The sequence below is a fragment of the Stegodyphus dumicola genome, chromosome 6, assembly GCF_044657685.1.
Source record: "Stegodyphus dumicola isolate Sdum_Otavi_A_Nest chromosome 6, ASM4465768v1".
NCBI classification, from domain to species: domain Eukaryota; kingdom Metazoa; phylum Arthropoda; class Arachnida; order Araneae; family Eresidae; genus Stegodyphus; species Stegodyphus dumicola.
The window spans coordinates 218,120,393-218,135,873 of record NC_140773.1 but is presented as its reverse complement, the minus strand read 5'-3'; the positions used below and the strand labels follow the sequence as shown (position 1 = coordinate 218,135,873).

Below are 15,481 nucleotides of genomic sequence, written 5' to 3'. Positions count from 1 at the left end.
ACATGTCACAACTGACAGAATAAGATTAAGCGTGTAGATGGCATAGATACAAGGCGAGCAGATATTTACTATCAAGTTGTTGAAATATTTTTGCAGCAATAGATCTTGTTACATGTACGATTGATTCAGTTACTTATACTTAAATGGAAAACAATATCATTTTAACCATGCAAGGCAAATACACTGCAAAAAAACTAAATGATATTGGTTCAAAATATTAAATCAACTTAAATTTTACAGTACAAAGATGTAAGAAAATTATAATAAATAATAATAAAAAAAAAATAATAAAATAAAATACATAAAATAGAGGAAATTAAATTTTTTCATTGTAATTCAACTAATACAAATATTATGAAAAATATGCTATTTTTTGGATTAAATGAGGACGTTTTATATAAATATAATAAAAAAAATCTTAGGATAATCACAAGAACAGAATTATTACCACTATTTGGGGGTTTAACTTTTCATGGATGCTATCCCTTGAGATTAAAGTTACACATATCATTTACGTGGATACAAGCTATTAACTATGTAGTGACCACATATCATTTATTTAGATACACGCTATCTATTACACCAATTCTGAATTTAATTTGCCAGCATTTCAATATACAAAGACTAATGAACAACAGAGTCACAATAAGCACAGTGATAGAGAGTTAAAGAAGATAATAATGTGACAAAATATGGAAAAATTAGAAAGCCATTTAATGAAATTTTAATTAATAAAACAGTCTTTAAATTATCAGATAATCAAATGTTATACTCTTCCTCTACTAACCATTCAGATATATTATTAATTAAGTAATAATATCATTGTTACTATTATAGTTTCAATTAAAAAGAAAAAAAAAAGGGGGAGGAAAGAAAGATGTAGAGTGAGAAAAGGAAAAGATAAATAACTTGTTAAAGAGTCAAAAGACACATACAATTAAAATCATGTTAAAAAAATAGCTTAGTTAGACATGCTAAAGTCACTTTTAAGGAATAAGTCAGAAGCTTTTCAGAAAGCTCCTTTGCTTGTCAGCAGGAAGTGGACCGAATGATAGGAATTTGATCTTATCATTCATTCCTATTCCAGTTGATGAAACAGATGTGTTGCACATAACAGCTTCCAACTTACTGATGACAGTTTTTGGCATGTCAACTTAGACTATATGGTTTTGTTTTTAGAAAAAAGTAACTCCTCAAAAAATGTAAAATCATATCATAAGGATTTTAGATACTCAAAAGATACCTATTTTTTGATGTTTAAACTCTCAAATTTACACCATCTACAGTGTTTCATGTGGAGAAATATCATTACCTACAGAATGGCACATCAATTTAAAAATAGATTTTTTTGACACAACTTTATTTTTGATTTGCATTAACAGTGATGATGTTATTTTCATTAACATACCTTATACATCGCACTTTCAACTTCAGCTTGGGTTAAATTGTTATGATTCTTCTTTTCACTATTACTTTCGTGTATCGGAGTAGATGCTGCTGATGACATTGGATCACTTTCTTGATCTGATATCACATCTTTTTGATCGTTTTCTGATCCTGAAGGTGTGTGAACTGAATGATCAGCCCCTAAATGTGCTAATTTTAATGTTTCCGTAAGAAAGGGAATAAAAGACTCCTTGATGTTACCAACAACTTGGCGAGTTATCAGAAGAGCTGCCAATTGCTAAGAAAAAACAAAATATTGAAGTACATCTTCAAAATAATACAACATGCATAATGGATTTAAGAGAGATATTTAAATATATGTATACTTTTTTGCAAGAAAGTAACTTTGAAACAGTATTTAATAATGTAATAGCATTAATTAAAAGTTAAATTAATAACTGTAATTTTCCATACAAAAAATTCATTTCTAGAAAACAGTAATTTTTTCTTTTACAGTTGGGGGGGGGGAACTAAAATAGATATTGGCACTTACATGATATTTAAATACAACATTATTTTTAATTAAACAAGGAAGGGATCAGAAATATCATGCATCAATTCGGAAATGTTGATCAGAGAGAGGAAGAAGTCAAAAAACAGACTCAACAAAGCTAAGTCTCAAACAACTATAGCTCAATATATATATATTTTCCAAGGGGGAAGAACTTGCATTATAGAAATTTCAGAATGTAATCTAATAAACTGCTCAAAACAATTAAAGGATATTGTAAGTTTTATATAAAATAAAGATATAAGCAAAAATTTTTTTTTTTTTTTTTGCCGATAATGGAAGAAGAGAATCAATCACAAATGCAAATTTTTCTGATTTTCAAACTGTGGAGTATGCTAATTTTGAGTTCGACATCAATAACATCGCTTCAGGGGCAGCAAATGAAATTTGACTTTCAACTGAATAAAAGACAATGAAGACAAGGATGATCAGCATTCAGTGACTGCTTTGTTTCGATGAGTACGATGTCTCAGCGAAGTCATTTAACCGATTCAGAAGCTTGGAGAGTTGTTGGTAGGTTAGAAGGGGGCCAAACTCAAGCTGAAGTAGCGCAAGCCATTGGAGTGTCACAAAGTGCGATTTCCAGGATCTGTAACCGTTTTTTGGAAACCGGAAGTGCAAGCCGAAGACCAGAGCAAGGCCATAGACAGGCAACAACGCACAATGAAGATCGTTATTTAGTGTTAATGGCTCGGAGACACCGAAATATGAATGGTACTCTTCTCCAACAACACCTTTGCTCGGCTACTGGCACCACGGTTTCAACTCAGACTGTCTGAAACCAGCTCCATGGTGTAGGTCTGAATGCTCGCCGACCGATGGTATGTGTTAGACTAACATCAAGGCATCGTCGTAACCGCAGGGAGTGGGCAACAGAGCATGTGAACTGGAGGAGAAATGAATAGAGCAATGTTCTTTTTTTCTGACGAGTCCCGTTTTTCTGTTCATCCTGATAATAGGCGTGTTTTCATCTGGAGGGACCATGGCAGTAGGAATAATCCTGCGTTTGTGCACGAAAGTGTCTGATTTGGCGGTGGGGGAGTGTTGGTGTATGGTGGCATCTCCATTGACAGGCGCACAGACATCTACATCATTTGAGATGGACCTCTGACTGGTCGCCGATATAGGGACGGAATTCTCACACATATTGTAGTCCCTTACGCTGCAGCAATCGGAGATGACTTCATTTTAATGGACGATAACTGCTGGCCACATCGTGCTAACCTCGTGGAGGATTTTCTTTCGAGGAAGTAATTGTACGAATGGAATGGCCAGCGTGTTCTCCAGACATGAATCCAATAGAGCACATTTGGGATGCTCTAGGAAGACGAGTTGCTGGCCGCCAACCACCACCACAAACTCTCCAAGAACTGGAAAGAGCTCTTCTGGAAGAGTGGGACAGAATACCCCAACTTGTGATTAATAGCCTCATTGACTCCATGCCTCAAAGGTGTTCAACGTTGCTGGCCGCCCGTAGAAACCATACCCCCTACTGAAAATGACTTCCTTTGAAGAAAACACCTTTTCTTATTCTTTTTTTCTCATATGCACAAATTGTGATTTTTTCCTTTTGTATACAAATGCGCAATAAAATGCATTTTTTTTTCCTGCCAAACGTGTAATTTATTCTCATATAACCTACAATGTCTGTCGACCATGTATCAATCAGCTAAAAAGTTTCCCAGCCACAAAATCCACCTAAAACCGCAATATCCTTTAATTGTTTTGAGCAGTGTATCTTGAAGGATTTTACTATTAACACATAAAAACAATACCCACTAAGGCAAAATGCTGAAGTTAAATATCTATCATTAAAATAAAATTAAAACATAACTATTTGGGAAGGGAGGAAATTCCAATTAAGAGATCTGATGTACTGACCAGTATATCTCTCCTTTTTTAAATGTAAAATAATAGTACAGTCAAAAGTCGTTAATTCGGACACCCATAATCCAGAATGATCTATAATCCGGAAATCAAAGCTTCAAACTTTCTGCGCATGCGTGTAAGGCCTTTACAGCTGAGAATATGCTTGTGCGTGTGTGCTAATACGTTTACGAGTGCATGTTTAATGTATAAAGGACGGTATAAGCTAAGCTAAAATTATTTAATTATCTATTTCAGTTAATGTTGCAGATTGTGTTGTTCCTTAATCTTCGAATTGGATCCGGCTTATTATTTTTTGCAGACTGTTAGAGCAATTTTATAAAAGTAAGCTTGAACTTTCGATTATGTCAAATAGAATTTCTGATATATATTTATTAATATGTAAATGATCTACAAAGCGAAAGTATGTTTCGAAGTTCATTAAACGAAAAGTGGAATTGCTACAAAAAATGGATAAAGGCATATCCTTTGTTTATCTAAACTTTAATGTTTGTTTATCTAAACTTTGTTTATCTTTAATGCTGCGGCCCCACGCAATGAATTGGAAGTTGATCTGTCAGCACTATCCTTATCTTCAGGGCAGATGTTTTTATTTTATTTGGCTTATAATTCCTTATTAAATGTAGTATTTCATCTTGATGTACTCCATCTTTGATATGATTTAAATCAAATTCCTCGTCATTATAATTCGCTTCCGATAGCGAAGAAAGTGACAGAGGTTTTTGAAAACAAAAAAATTTCAATAGACAAATTAGTCGGTATTTTCGACACAGCAATTATAGGACTTGAACAGCGGAACTTTGTAACTGAACAAGAAATTATGTCTGTTTAAAGAATTAAAGAGAATGTATTATCACATAAAAAACGAAGCAACTTAAACAACTTACATTGAAAGAAATGTTTAATAAAGTAAACAAATATATATTAAGCTTTTTTTTTTTTTTTTTTTTTTTTTGTAAATTTTGATACCCTTTAGATCATAATTGTTCTTTATTTCATAAATTACGGTTTCATATTTTTAATTTTATAATTTCTGCATGCCATCTTACCAGATTTAAACTGATGATCTATAATCCGGAATCGCCGAAGTCCCGACGAGTCCGGATTAATGACTTTTGACTGTAATAACTAAATATCAAAAAGAATATTGAAATTCAGATAAAATGGGAGGAAACTCTGCTTTGAATAAAATTGAGGAGGGGGGAGAACGAAAGAAAAATAAATACATATAAGATAGTAATCTATATTACTACACTGAATATTTATTATGCTTTCATTGTTATCCTGACATAAATGCAATGATTTTTTTCTTTTCGTTTCTTTTTCAAAATAAGTTCCTATCTATCATGATTATGTCTAATAATTAGCTCAAATAGTCTCCATAGAAAAATTTTTACAGCCTAAGATGTTTTTAGTATTAGCTATAAGATATTTGAAAGAATGAAAATTTTATGAAATATGAAATCTACTTCATAAACATATTTCCTATTCCAAAAAGAGAAAAAGGTCTGTTTTATGAATAATATCTTACAGCTTCCAAATAAAATTGCACTCATTTGCATTCATTTTATGTCCCCAAGGAATTCTGACAATTTGGACAATTACTTTAATAATATGTAGCTTTGTATAAATCTTGATATGAATTTTTATAATATAATCTGAATCTCTTACAAGATTATTAGACAAGTATTTCAGTGATCAAACTTGCAAAAAACAGTTATATGGGAAGAACTGTAAGCAAATCATTCATCTAACAACACATATATTTTTTTATAAAACATTCCTAGAAAAATAGATATTTCATAGCAAATAACATTTAAGTAATACTTTTTCACATTATTAAAATAAAGTTTTCACTTAAACACAAGCTTTACTTTTATTATAATTGTTTAAATAATTATAATCCACTGTCATAAAGTTATTTTTAGCTTAATAAATCTCAGTATTAATCATTAAATAAATAAATATAGTGAAACTGCAAGAAATATATAATTTAGAATTAATGGCAGAATTTATTTTGAATGCATAAAGGTTTTACAAAAAGGAAACACTCTTTCAAACAACGCTGAGATACATATTTACTTACCTCTTTTAACTTTTCCATATCTTGTAAGTAGAAAGCAATATAAAACAGTGACAAGAAGGAATTTACAAATTGAAACTGTAAAGGAAATAAGATTTTTAAATTTTTTTAAACTTTATGATATTTACAAATTAAAAATTGAAGCAAGTAATCAGTACATTTAAATATTTTAATTAGAAATTGTAGTAAAATTTCAAATAATAATATAATTTACAGAACATTCATGTGCCAAAAACTCTGTGCTGTTATTTTATGAACAGTGATTTAGTCCAGCAAAAATACTGAGGGCCATTTAAAATTAAGATAAAAACAAAAAATCAGTGAAAAACATTTCTCATTTCTTTTATTATAATACTTTCATGCTATGCAAATAAAAACCAAACAGACCAAAAAAATACTTAATATATATTAAAAATAGGGAATTTTCATTGTATTTTCATTAGCAATTATATTTTTAAATAATTTAGAAAAAGTTCGCCCAAGATAGCTCAAAGGAATATTTCAAAATTTTAAATTTGTAATGAATATGTTGATTATATTCACAGCAAACACAGAAGGTGTTTATATATTTCTAGAATAATTTCAGGACTGTTTAATTAATGTTTAAAATGTACATTTTTTTTTTTTCATGTTCGATATGATAGCTTTTTTTCTGGACTACATGTCTACATCATGACAGGAGAGCTTTTTGTAAAATTTCCAGAAGTACTGATTTCCATTCTTCTTTCAGTACTTTCCAGAGTCTATGATTCATAGTGCAATCCATTTAAAAACAGTTAAACAGTTCCAGTTAAAACTTTTCAAGCAACCAAAGACACAATAGTTCATGGGCAAAACATTAGAAGACTTCACAGGAAAATACACATTATGCAATACCTATACAAGTCTTTTTCAATGAATGAAATGGTACTTTTTGAAATATGACTTATTGCTTTGTGATGAAGTTTCACTCTTTGAAAGTCAGTGGGATAAAGAAACGGTACTTTTTCTGCAAATATCAGACATAAAACTTTCTCTTGATAGTAGAGCTGATTTTAATACTTTTTTCCACTCTTTTTATTTTTAATTTCCCATTGTTAGAGAATCCTGTGATAATCACAAACATCTTATTGAAACTTACATTACATTGACAGAACCAGGTTTGTACACTTTTTTATCTTTGTTTATATAATAAATAGACCAGTTTTTGTTGACTTCATGCTTCATCAAGGGTCACAGTATATTTTCATTTATCTCCCACTATACAGGGTGTCCCATAAATGTTGCAATAAACTTCTGGAGGAGGTAGGGCACATCATAATGATTAAAAATTGCATAGGAACCCATGCCCAGAAACGTCATTTTATACTGCCACAGGGTGCTATACAGGGGAATGTTAGTGAAAAGTGAGGATTGCCTCAGTTGAGTGGTAGATACCATACAAAGAGCATGGAACATTATACGAACTGGGAGCATGCAGACACGCACTTAATTGTAGGGAATAGCTAAGGGTAATGGATGAACCGCTGCACGCATTTATCGAGAACGTTTCTCTGATAGACATCAACCATACCACAGTTTGTTTGCACGTCTGCATCAAACTTTGTGTGACTACAGGTCATTAAGTGGACTCATTTTGGACTGTATATTCATAGCCATTTGAACAGATCATCCCTGCATCAATGGATTGGGCATGGGAGACAAGTTCTCTGGCCCCCATGCTCACCGGATTTATCGAGCCTTGATTTCTTTTTGAGGGAAGCCATCAAAGGTGTCGTGTATCACGATCCTGTTATGCCTGAAATAGATCTCGTGGCAAGACTCACCTGCGCAGCTGCTACAATCAAAGAAACTTCCGGTGTGTTTGAACATATCCGACAATCAATAGTTCCTCCTGTATTAGGCAAGTTTGGCGTCTGATGATGCAAGCTTCGAGCATCTGTTGTAACATTCAAGCTGTTGTACACCATTTGTATTCATGTCCAATAAATGTTTCAAATTAATCACTCTTATTTCTTTTCCCATCTTCTATCTCTGCTACCACTTACCCCCAACATTTCCAGCCATGCGTTCCTATGCAATTCATAATCCTTATGATATGTGCCCTATACCTTCCCCAGAAGTTTGTTGCAACATTTACGGGACACCCCGTATAGTTTTCATATAGGGTTCTACTAATTGTTCTGCAATGAGCCATATGCCTTGGCAATGGTGAACATTAGGTTTTTTTCAACTTTTTTAATTAGTAAATCTTGGTTTATTATTTTATTTATAGTTGCTACAGATGTATTTAAATGTTTTGAAATTGATTTCTGCATTGGCTAGATTTACTCTTGTTATCAATGATTTAACTTTAGAAACAACATGCACTTTCTTTGGGTGTTCAATTGAAGTCTTCTTTTCGTATAAAAAAATGTTTGACAGATTTCCCTTTCCAATTCATAATGTTGCTTATTTTCCACTTGTAAATTTTAACACTATGCATTTTACACCACTTTTGAATTACGGATCACGAATATTTCTCTTTGGAAAGTGCAAAAGCATACTCTTCAATCAATAACTTGTTTACATGAGACATTTTGAAAGGAAAATAAATTTTAAAGTAGTAGACTATATTTCTCATTTCATATAATAAGCTGTTGCCAGAAATTTTTATTCCCAAACATTTGCTTATTTGCTTTTTTTAAAATTCTTTAACAAAATCATTCTACATATGCATAAACACCCTCTTTAAAATTATTCACTAATGTATTTTCAATGAACACAAAATATGCAGAATGAGAAATTTTTTTCTATATTAATACAGCCCAGATTCAGTAAACTATCTTATGTAACACTTTCTTTTGTTAAATAGTTTAGTATTGGTATGAACTTAAAACATATATAATACTTAAACTAACTTATACAAAACAAAAATTCAAACTTGTCATAGTCAAAGCTAAATGTACTAATATGCAAGCATGATCAGGCATACAGCATTCAACAAATACATAAAAATGCACACTTACATAATTATATGAACAATTAATGTTAAAAAAAACTACAGACAAGTTGTAAAAAGGAAATAAGTAATTATACCCCAAGCTTCAAACTGGGAAATTCATGCAGTGATGTATCTAACATCACCATTTCAAAACAGTAATCTCATGCAAAAATTGAGACACCATACTAACCAATAGCTCTTTAGCTACAAGATGATTTTCATATTCTTCTTCTCCCCTATAGTTCTCTGGCAAGCCATAGAAAAAAGGCAAAGAAAACTTACAAAAAGATTTTGTGGCTATATAGTATTAAAAAGCAAAATACAGACATCTCAAAGCATAAATGAGAAAGCCGTGCTTCAAGTAAACATTTGGCTGATGTTGAAGGCAAATTAAGAATTGAAGGCACATTGAAAAGATATAAATTAAAAAAATAAATAAATAAAATTCTGGATATGACATCAAAGGTCTTCAAACCAGATAAGAAATTACAGAGCTTTGATCATAATATTTAGAAGCTCCATATTTCCTTTATTGGAACGTATGACGAAAAGAAAACATTTAATACTTTGTCAAAAAATATCACTTTTGTAAGTCAATGATCTTAAAAAATTCTTTATAGCACAGAATTTCATAATTAGAAAAAGAAAGCACAGAATACAACCAATATGGGAATCAGCAATACCAGAGATAGGAGTCCAAGAATAAATAAACAATAACAAAAGCTTACAAATAAATTTATATGAACTCTAGAGATATACCCAATATTCTATTTTTCCCAAAAAAGACATTTTTTTATTGCTTTTCAATTCTCTGGATATTTTTTCTCTTCTTAGACAATTTCTGTAAACAATAACTATCTTTAAATAAATTTCTTTCAAATTATGTTGCAGAAAAATTTCCTATAATTTAGTAATAAAAAGGCCATTTATCAGTCTTAGTGAAATGTAAGATAAAAACGTCATCCACTGCTGTCATAGTAAAAAAAATTTTTTTTTGTTCTTGTAAAAAAAAAAAAAAAAAAAAAGGAAGAGGTGGAGTGAGCTTTAAAAAATTTGCTATGTGCATCATGGAGGTAGGAAGTAAGATGGAGAGGCCCTAACTGGTTTTCCCTATTACACTGCTTTAAAGCACTGGCAATCCCTTCGTGGTGACCAAAACATTCAGTGAATCAATCAATCAAGATCAATGAGTTTTGACATGATCGGATGTAAATATTTTGTAATTAAGTCTTAAATATACATATAAATGTATATATTTTTCTTTTCTACAATATTTCAGAGTCCTAAGTATCTGAAAAGAATACATTTTTAAACATTTCATTCTAATCAGAATTAAATGCTACACTTTTCACAGAACAGTTTGCTCAGAACGGTTTAATTTAGATGAAATATTTTCACAAGCTTTCGTTAATCACATTAGAAAAAAAAAAATTAAGGTAATTTAATTTTATTCAGTTAAGAATTACAAAAATTAAGGTATTATTAATATTAAAATTATGCATTACTTCTTTTCTAGTTATAGAGCTTCTCCTAAAATACTTTCTCAAATATGATATGATTTTTTAGCTTCTGAAGCATCTTTTAAATTAAAAAATCTAAGTAGATTTACAATTAATGCTCTATTCGGTCCATTACAAATTAAAGCACTTTTTTTTTTTTTTTTTTAAATAGTGAAATACGTTAAATATTGGTGCTCATTCCCAGGTACTTACTTTTTTTCTCTGAATATTTCTGAAAGGGAATAAGAAAAGGATTTTTTTTAAAATATTATTTAAAACTTGTAACCGAGTTATTATAAAAATGTAAGGAAATAATTCTTTTAATTATGCTTATAGATTTTTTTTTTTTTTTTTTTTTTACTCTTAATTTTAAGAATATATTTTCTAAAACTCTTCTTTATTACTTCCTTAAGTACACATCTCATAGAATTTGCTTTACAATACCTTTTACCAGATTCCTTTCCAGTATGAACAATTTTTGCTTAAACAGTTTTATAAACATATCTGTCAAACAGGATTTCAATTTATGTCTACAATTCAATGTTAAGGTTATTATATATTTAGATAATATTTATAATTTAAATACATTTAATAGATTTCTTCAGAGTAACTTTCACAGAAGTTTATGAATGAATAAATCCTTCATTTCAAATACATATAAATAAATAAATACTCAAATATGTAATTAACCCAAATAAGTAAAACGTGTAAACCTAAAAAAATTATTTTTCAATTATATAAAAATAAAATGATGAGTTTAAAATGAACAACTATAAAGCCTCTCCTCTAAAATTTTTTAAAAAGTACATCTTACAATAATATGTGTATGGGGGGAAAGAGTATTTTATTTTAAACTTTTTGGCATTTGGAACATAACATAAAGGTAGTGAATACTCTATCAAGGGTATCGAAAGACATGTACAATTTTTAAAGGTACCATAAGACATTTTTATTCTTTAAGTGTAACATTTTTGCTAAAATCTATATTTTTGTATTTCAACAGCTTACAATTTTATAAAACATATTCATAATCAAAATTGCTGTTGTTAGTTATAGAAAAATATATGATTTCTGCATAAATGTCACTAAACTATACAAATTGCTATTATCCATCACACAATGAATGTTTCTTTTATGCGGAAGTGTCCTGTTTTTGTATGGAACTGTCGTGTGTCGAAACACTATCAAAGCGTTGTCAAGAAAGCTTCTGCATGTTTACCTTTTACCAGCCTTTTACCTTTTACCAGGTTTAAAAAAAAAAAAAAAAAAAAAAGCACCCCATTTGGAGATTGAAGCCTTGGAGCAGTAATTCACTCGTAGTGCGGGCTTGGCTTCTTCTTCCTTTCTTACCTCCATGATGTGCATGAAATCACAAACAATAAATGAAGCTAATAAAGAGTTGCCATTGAAAGAAAAATTTGTGCGATTCAGTTTAAGAAAATATCTAGAACAACATTTTCCTCAAAATTAGAAACACTGCTTTTAAATAGTTTTGGAAAAATAGATTAACTATAATTATTCAAGTTACGGATGGTGACAGAGCTTCCAATATGGAGTACACTACCAGGACCAGAATAAGACTTTTAGAGATCCTAAGCACTTTAAAAATTTTGGGTACCCCACATACATTTATAGTATAATGCCCAATGTCTTAGTTTAGCTGCATCATACATTCCTTGGTAAAACTGCAATGAAATATTTTTGTGATGACCCCTTTCCTTAAACCCCTAAGCACTCTTTTAGTGGTGTCCACTATTTTTTAACCACTTTGTGGTGACCCTTTCTTTGTTGCCCCTATCTTCATTTGGTGCCTTCTTTTCCTGATGCCTGAAGTATATGCTTATTCTGCTTAATGGTTTAATTCAGCTATTAATGAAGTCTTAAAAACTTGCTCCAACTACCTTCCTTTGAGCAGAGGAATTTTTTTTTAATGATAAATTATAGTATTAACTACAGAAATCCAGACAATTTTGACTTTTTTTTTTCAGAGATATTAGGAAAATACATAAAATTGTAAATATAAATTTCACAATTTCATGGACAGTAGCTTCTCTTATTAAAAACATTGAAATTTGCATATTTGTTATACAATTTTTTTATGGCAGAACATAATTTTATATTATTTTTTGTTTGTTAAACAGTGCCAACTCTTTTTTCTATATTGATTCCCATGCTTCCAGGAATGTGCAAAATTTTGCAAGAAATTTTTAAGAAATCCCAGGATGGAAGAAAAAAACCTTCTTCAAAAAATCTAATAAATATGGAGAAGAATAAATTTAAAACTGTGGCAAATTGTATTATCTTTCTAAGATATCAGTTTTACACATAATGCTGACAAAAATTATATGACCTTTAACCAATTTTTTATATTTCTAATGACACAGCACAGGATTTTTCAATGCTTAAAATTAATTTAATATAGCTGCTACCTTTAACAGCTGCAATTTCTTTTCTTGCTGCATTTTCTAACATAGCATAATAATTATTGAAAAAATTATAAAAATTCATTGTACCCTACTAAAATTCTAAATGAAGATTACATGCCTTCTTTATATAAAAAATAATATGCAAAAACTATATTTTGAAGATGAAAATTCTCACTAACTAATCAGACTGCTTCATAATTTTCTTACAAAGAAATCAGAAACAAAGAACTGAACGAAATAAAATAAATAAATGAAAATAAGGTCAGGATGTTACAATAAAATATCTGTAAGAGACATCTGAATTTAGAATATAAAAGTGTCATGCAGTATCAGCTTTACAGTGCTCTGCACAGCGCCAAACCAAAATAATAATAAAAAGTGCAGCACATGTCACTTATTTATAGAGCAAACACATTTAGTATAAAGAATAAGAAATAAAATGTATTGCTCTATTTTAAGTACCAACCAGAACTAATTTGATAATCAGATGATTTTGGAATGTGTCTTCCAGCCTATAGTTTTCTGTAAAATAAGATATTTCAATGTTCAGTTGCATTAGCAATTAAAATTCCTACTACCTTTAAATTCTACTAAAACATAATTAAAAAAAATGTTTAAAATCAAGTTTTCCTTTCTAATTTTTTTCAAGCAATTTTAATTCACTCACTAATAAGCATTATTAGATACTTCAATTAACATGCATGGGAAAGTTATGTTTCTACATGAAGGTAATAACCATGCAGAAATGCTAAAAGATTAAAATTATTCTAAATATGAACAAAAAAATTTTTTAATGCAATATGGGACATTATTAAGAAACTTTTACTAAAAATAAAAAAATGTTCACTATGTATATAGTATACTAGCAATACTATATAAAATAAAAAATTATGTCAAATAACTCTAGTTGAAATAATGTATACAATAATATATATTTACCGATGCTCAGGAAGAGAAATCTATATTTTTGCATATAGATTCAGATACAATAAGTTTTGTGATGATTATTCATAACATCCGTTATCATACTTACATTTAAAATATATGACATACTTTTTTACACTTTTATTACTAAATGAATGATTAAAAAAATTAATGGCCTCTTTATTTCATGGTTTAATATACAGGTATTCTTCATGGTAGCACAGTAAATATAAATGTAATGTGCAGCAAATCTGATAAGTATGACATTATGATTTTCTAAAACTATTCTCCTGAGTAGAAAAATAAGTTTTTGTAATGTTTTTCTAAAACTGATTTTTTAAAAATTACCTCATCTCCCCCCCCCAATTAAAATTGTCCTGTTGGTAGAATAACCAGTAGCCATAGTCTGGAGATTGGATTTGAATCTTGAAGAAGGTATGGATATTTGTAGGTGGATAGTGTCTTTGAGGCATGGGAACACTTAAAATACTGTTGAAGGGATATTCCTCCTGAGAAGTTAGTGATAGGGCAGAGGGTTAGGAAATCCTCAGATCTGCCATTAGGGATGTTCTCTTTCAAAATTAGGATGAAGCTTTCTTTTTCTTGTGTATGTAATTTGGCTGCTACTTATGATGAACTTTGAACAATGGTTTTTTTAACAGTGTTAAGTAATCTCACTGTTTTTTTAGCCATCCCATCACCAAGAGATAGCTAAAAAAAATGAGATAACTAAAACACCAGTTTCGATGAGTGCAATAAATTGCAAGTGTTTGGCCATTTGTTATTTTTCTGTCAAGGCTACAACTAAGAAATATGCATACATTAATCTTTAAAAGTCTTATAAATTTCTGTTTTCAGTGCATTTAAGTCATTCAATTGAGCAATTAAATTAAAATTTCGATTTTAATTTGAGTATTATTTTTACGCCTTGATAGGCCCTTTACTTATAGTTGAAAATATTTTGTGGGGGAGGGGGAAGCATGAATTTTTAGTGATTACTTTTACTGATAGTTTTTCCATTGTATGTTTTTAAATGTAAAATGAAAAGCATTCTGCATAAGAAAATAGCAGCTCTAGAAAACTGTTGTCAGCAGCAGACATTCATAATTGATATATAAGTAAATAATCATAGCCATAAGTAGAATGGCTAACTCGTGCACAGTAGCCTTATTTTTAATGGGAAACTGCCAACTGATTTAACTTGACTGCTTGTCTGATTTAAGCAGAAAGTAATGATGAATGAAAATAAATTTATAAAATCTAATGAATTTTATCATTTCAACAGCTTCTAGTATAAACATACTAGAAAATCTAGTCTTCAGTCCATTGTGCTTTTTCATCACACAAGTCTTGCTACTAGATTTTCTGTAACTTAATATTATCAGCACTCAGCGACTGCATTAATCATAAATACAATGATATTTCTAAAAATATTGATTGTTATTTAGATAATAAATTGTATTTGATTATTTGCTCAAGGTAAAGCCTACAAAGGCTATCTGTTTAACCCTCTCAGCATTACAGCAGTAAAATTCCGTATAGAAGTCTGCCTTCTACATTCATTATACATGAAAATTTCGGCTAGCTTTTAATGTATCTGATTTCAGTTTGGATGTATATCGGATGAAAAGGAATGAAGGTACAAAATGAGAGAGTCATTTTTAAATTAAAATCAAGAAAATACCACTTATTCATGACATTTTGAAGAACTTTGAAATTTCAGGACTAAATCCGTAACGCTCG

The 15,481-nt window shown here is 30.0% G+C and overlaps 1 protein-coding gene across 1 annotated transcript in view; it reads right to left on the bottom strand.

Moving 5' to 3' along the window:
- Positions 1-15,481, bottom strand: part of wwk (anoctamin 8 white walker) — a 73,494-nt gene that overhangs the window by 11,852 nt on the left and 46,161 nt on the right. The window contains exons 9-11 of the mRNA XM_035353733.2: positions 9,080-9,135; positions 5,931-6,005; positions 1,409-1,684 (exon numbers count right to left, since the gene is read on the bottom strand). Of these exons, the coding sequence (XP_035209624.2) occupies positions 1,409-1,684; positions 5,931-6,005; positions 9,080-9,135 (407 nt within the window). The remainder of the gene's footprint in view (positions 1-1,408; positions 1,685-5,930; positions 6,006-9,079; positions 9,136-15,481) is intronic.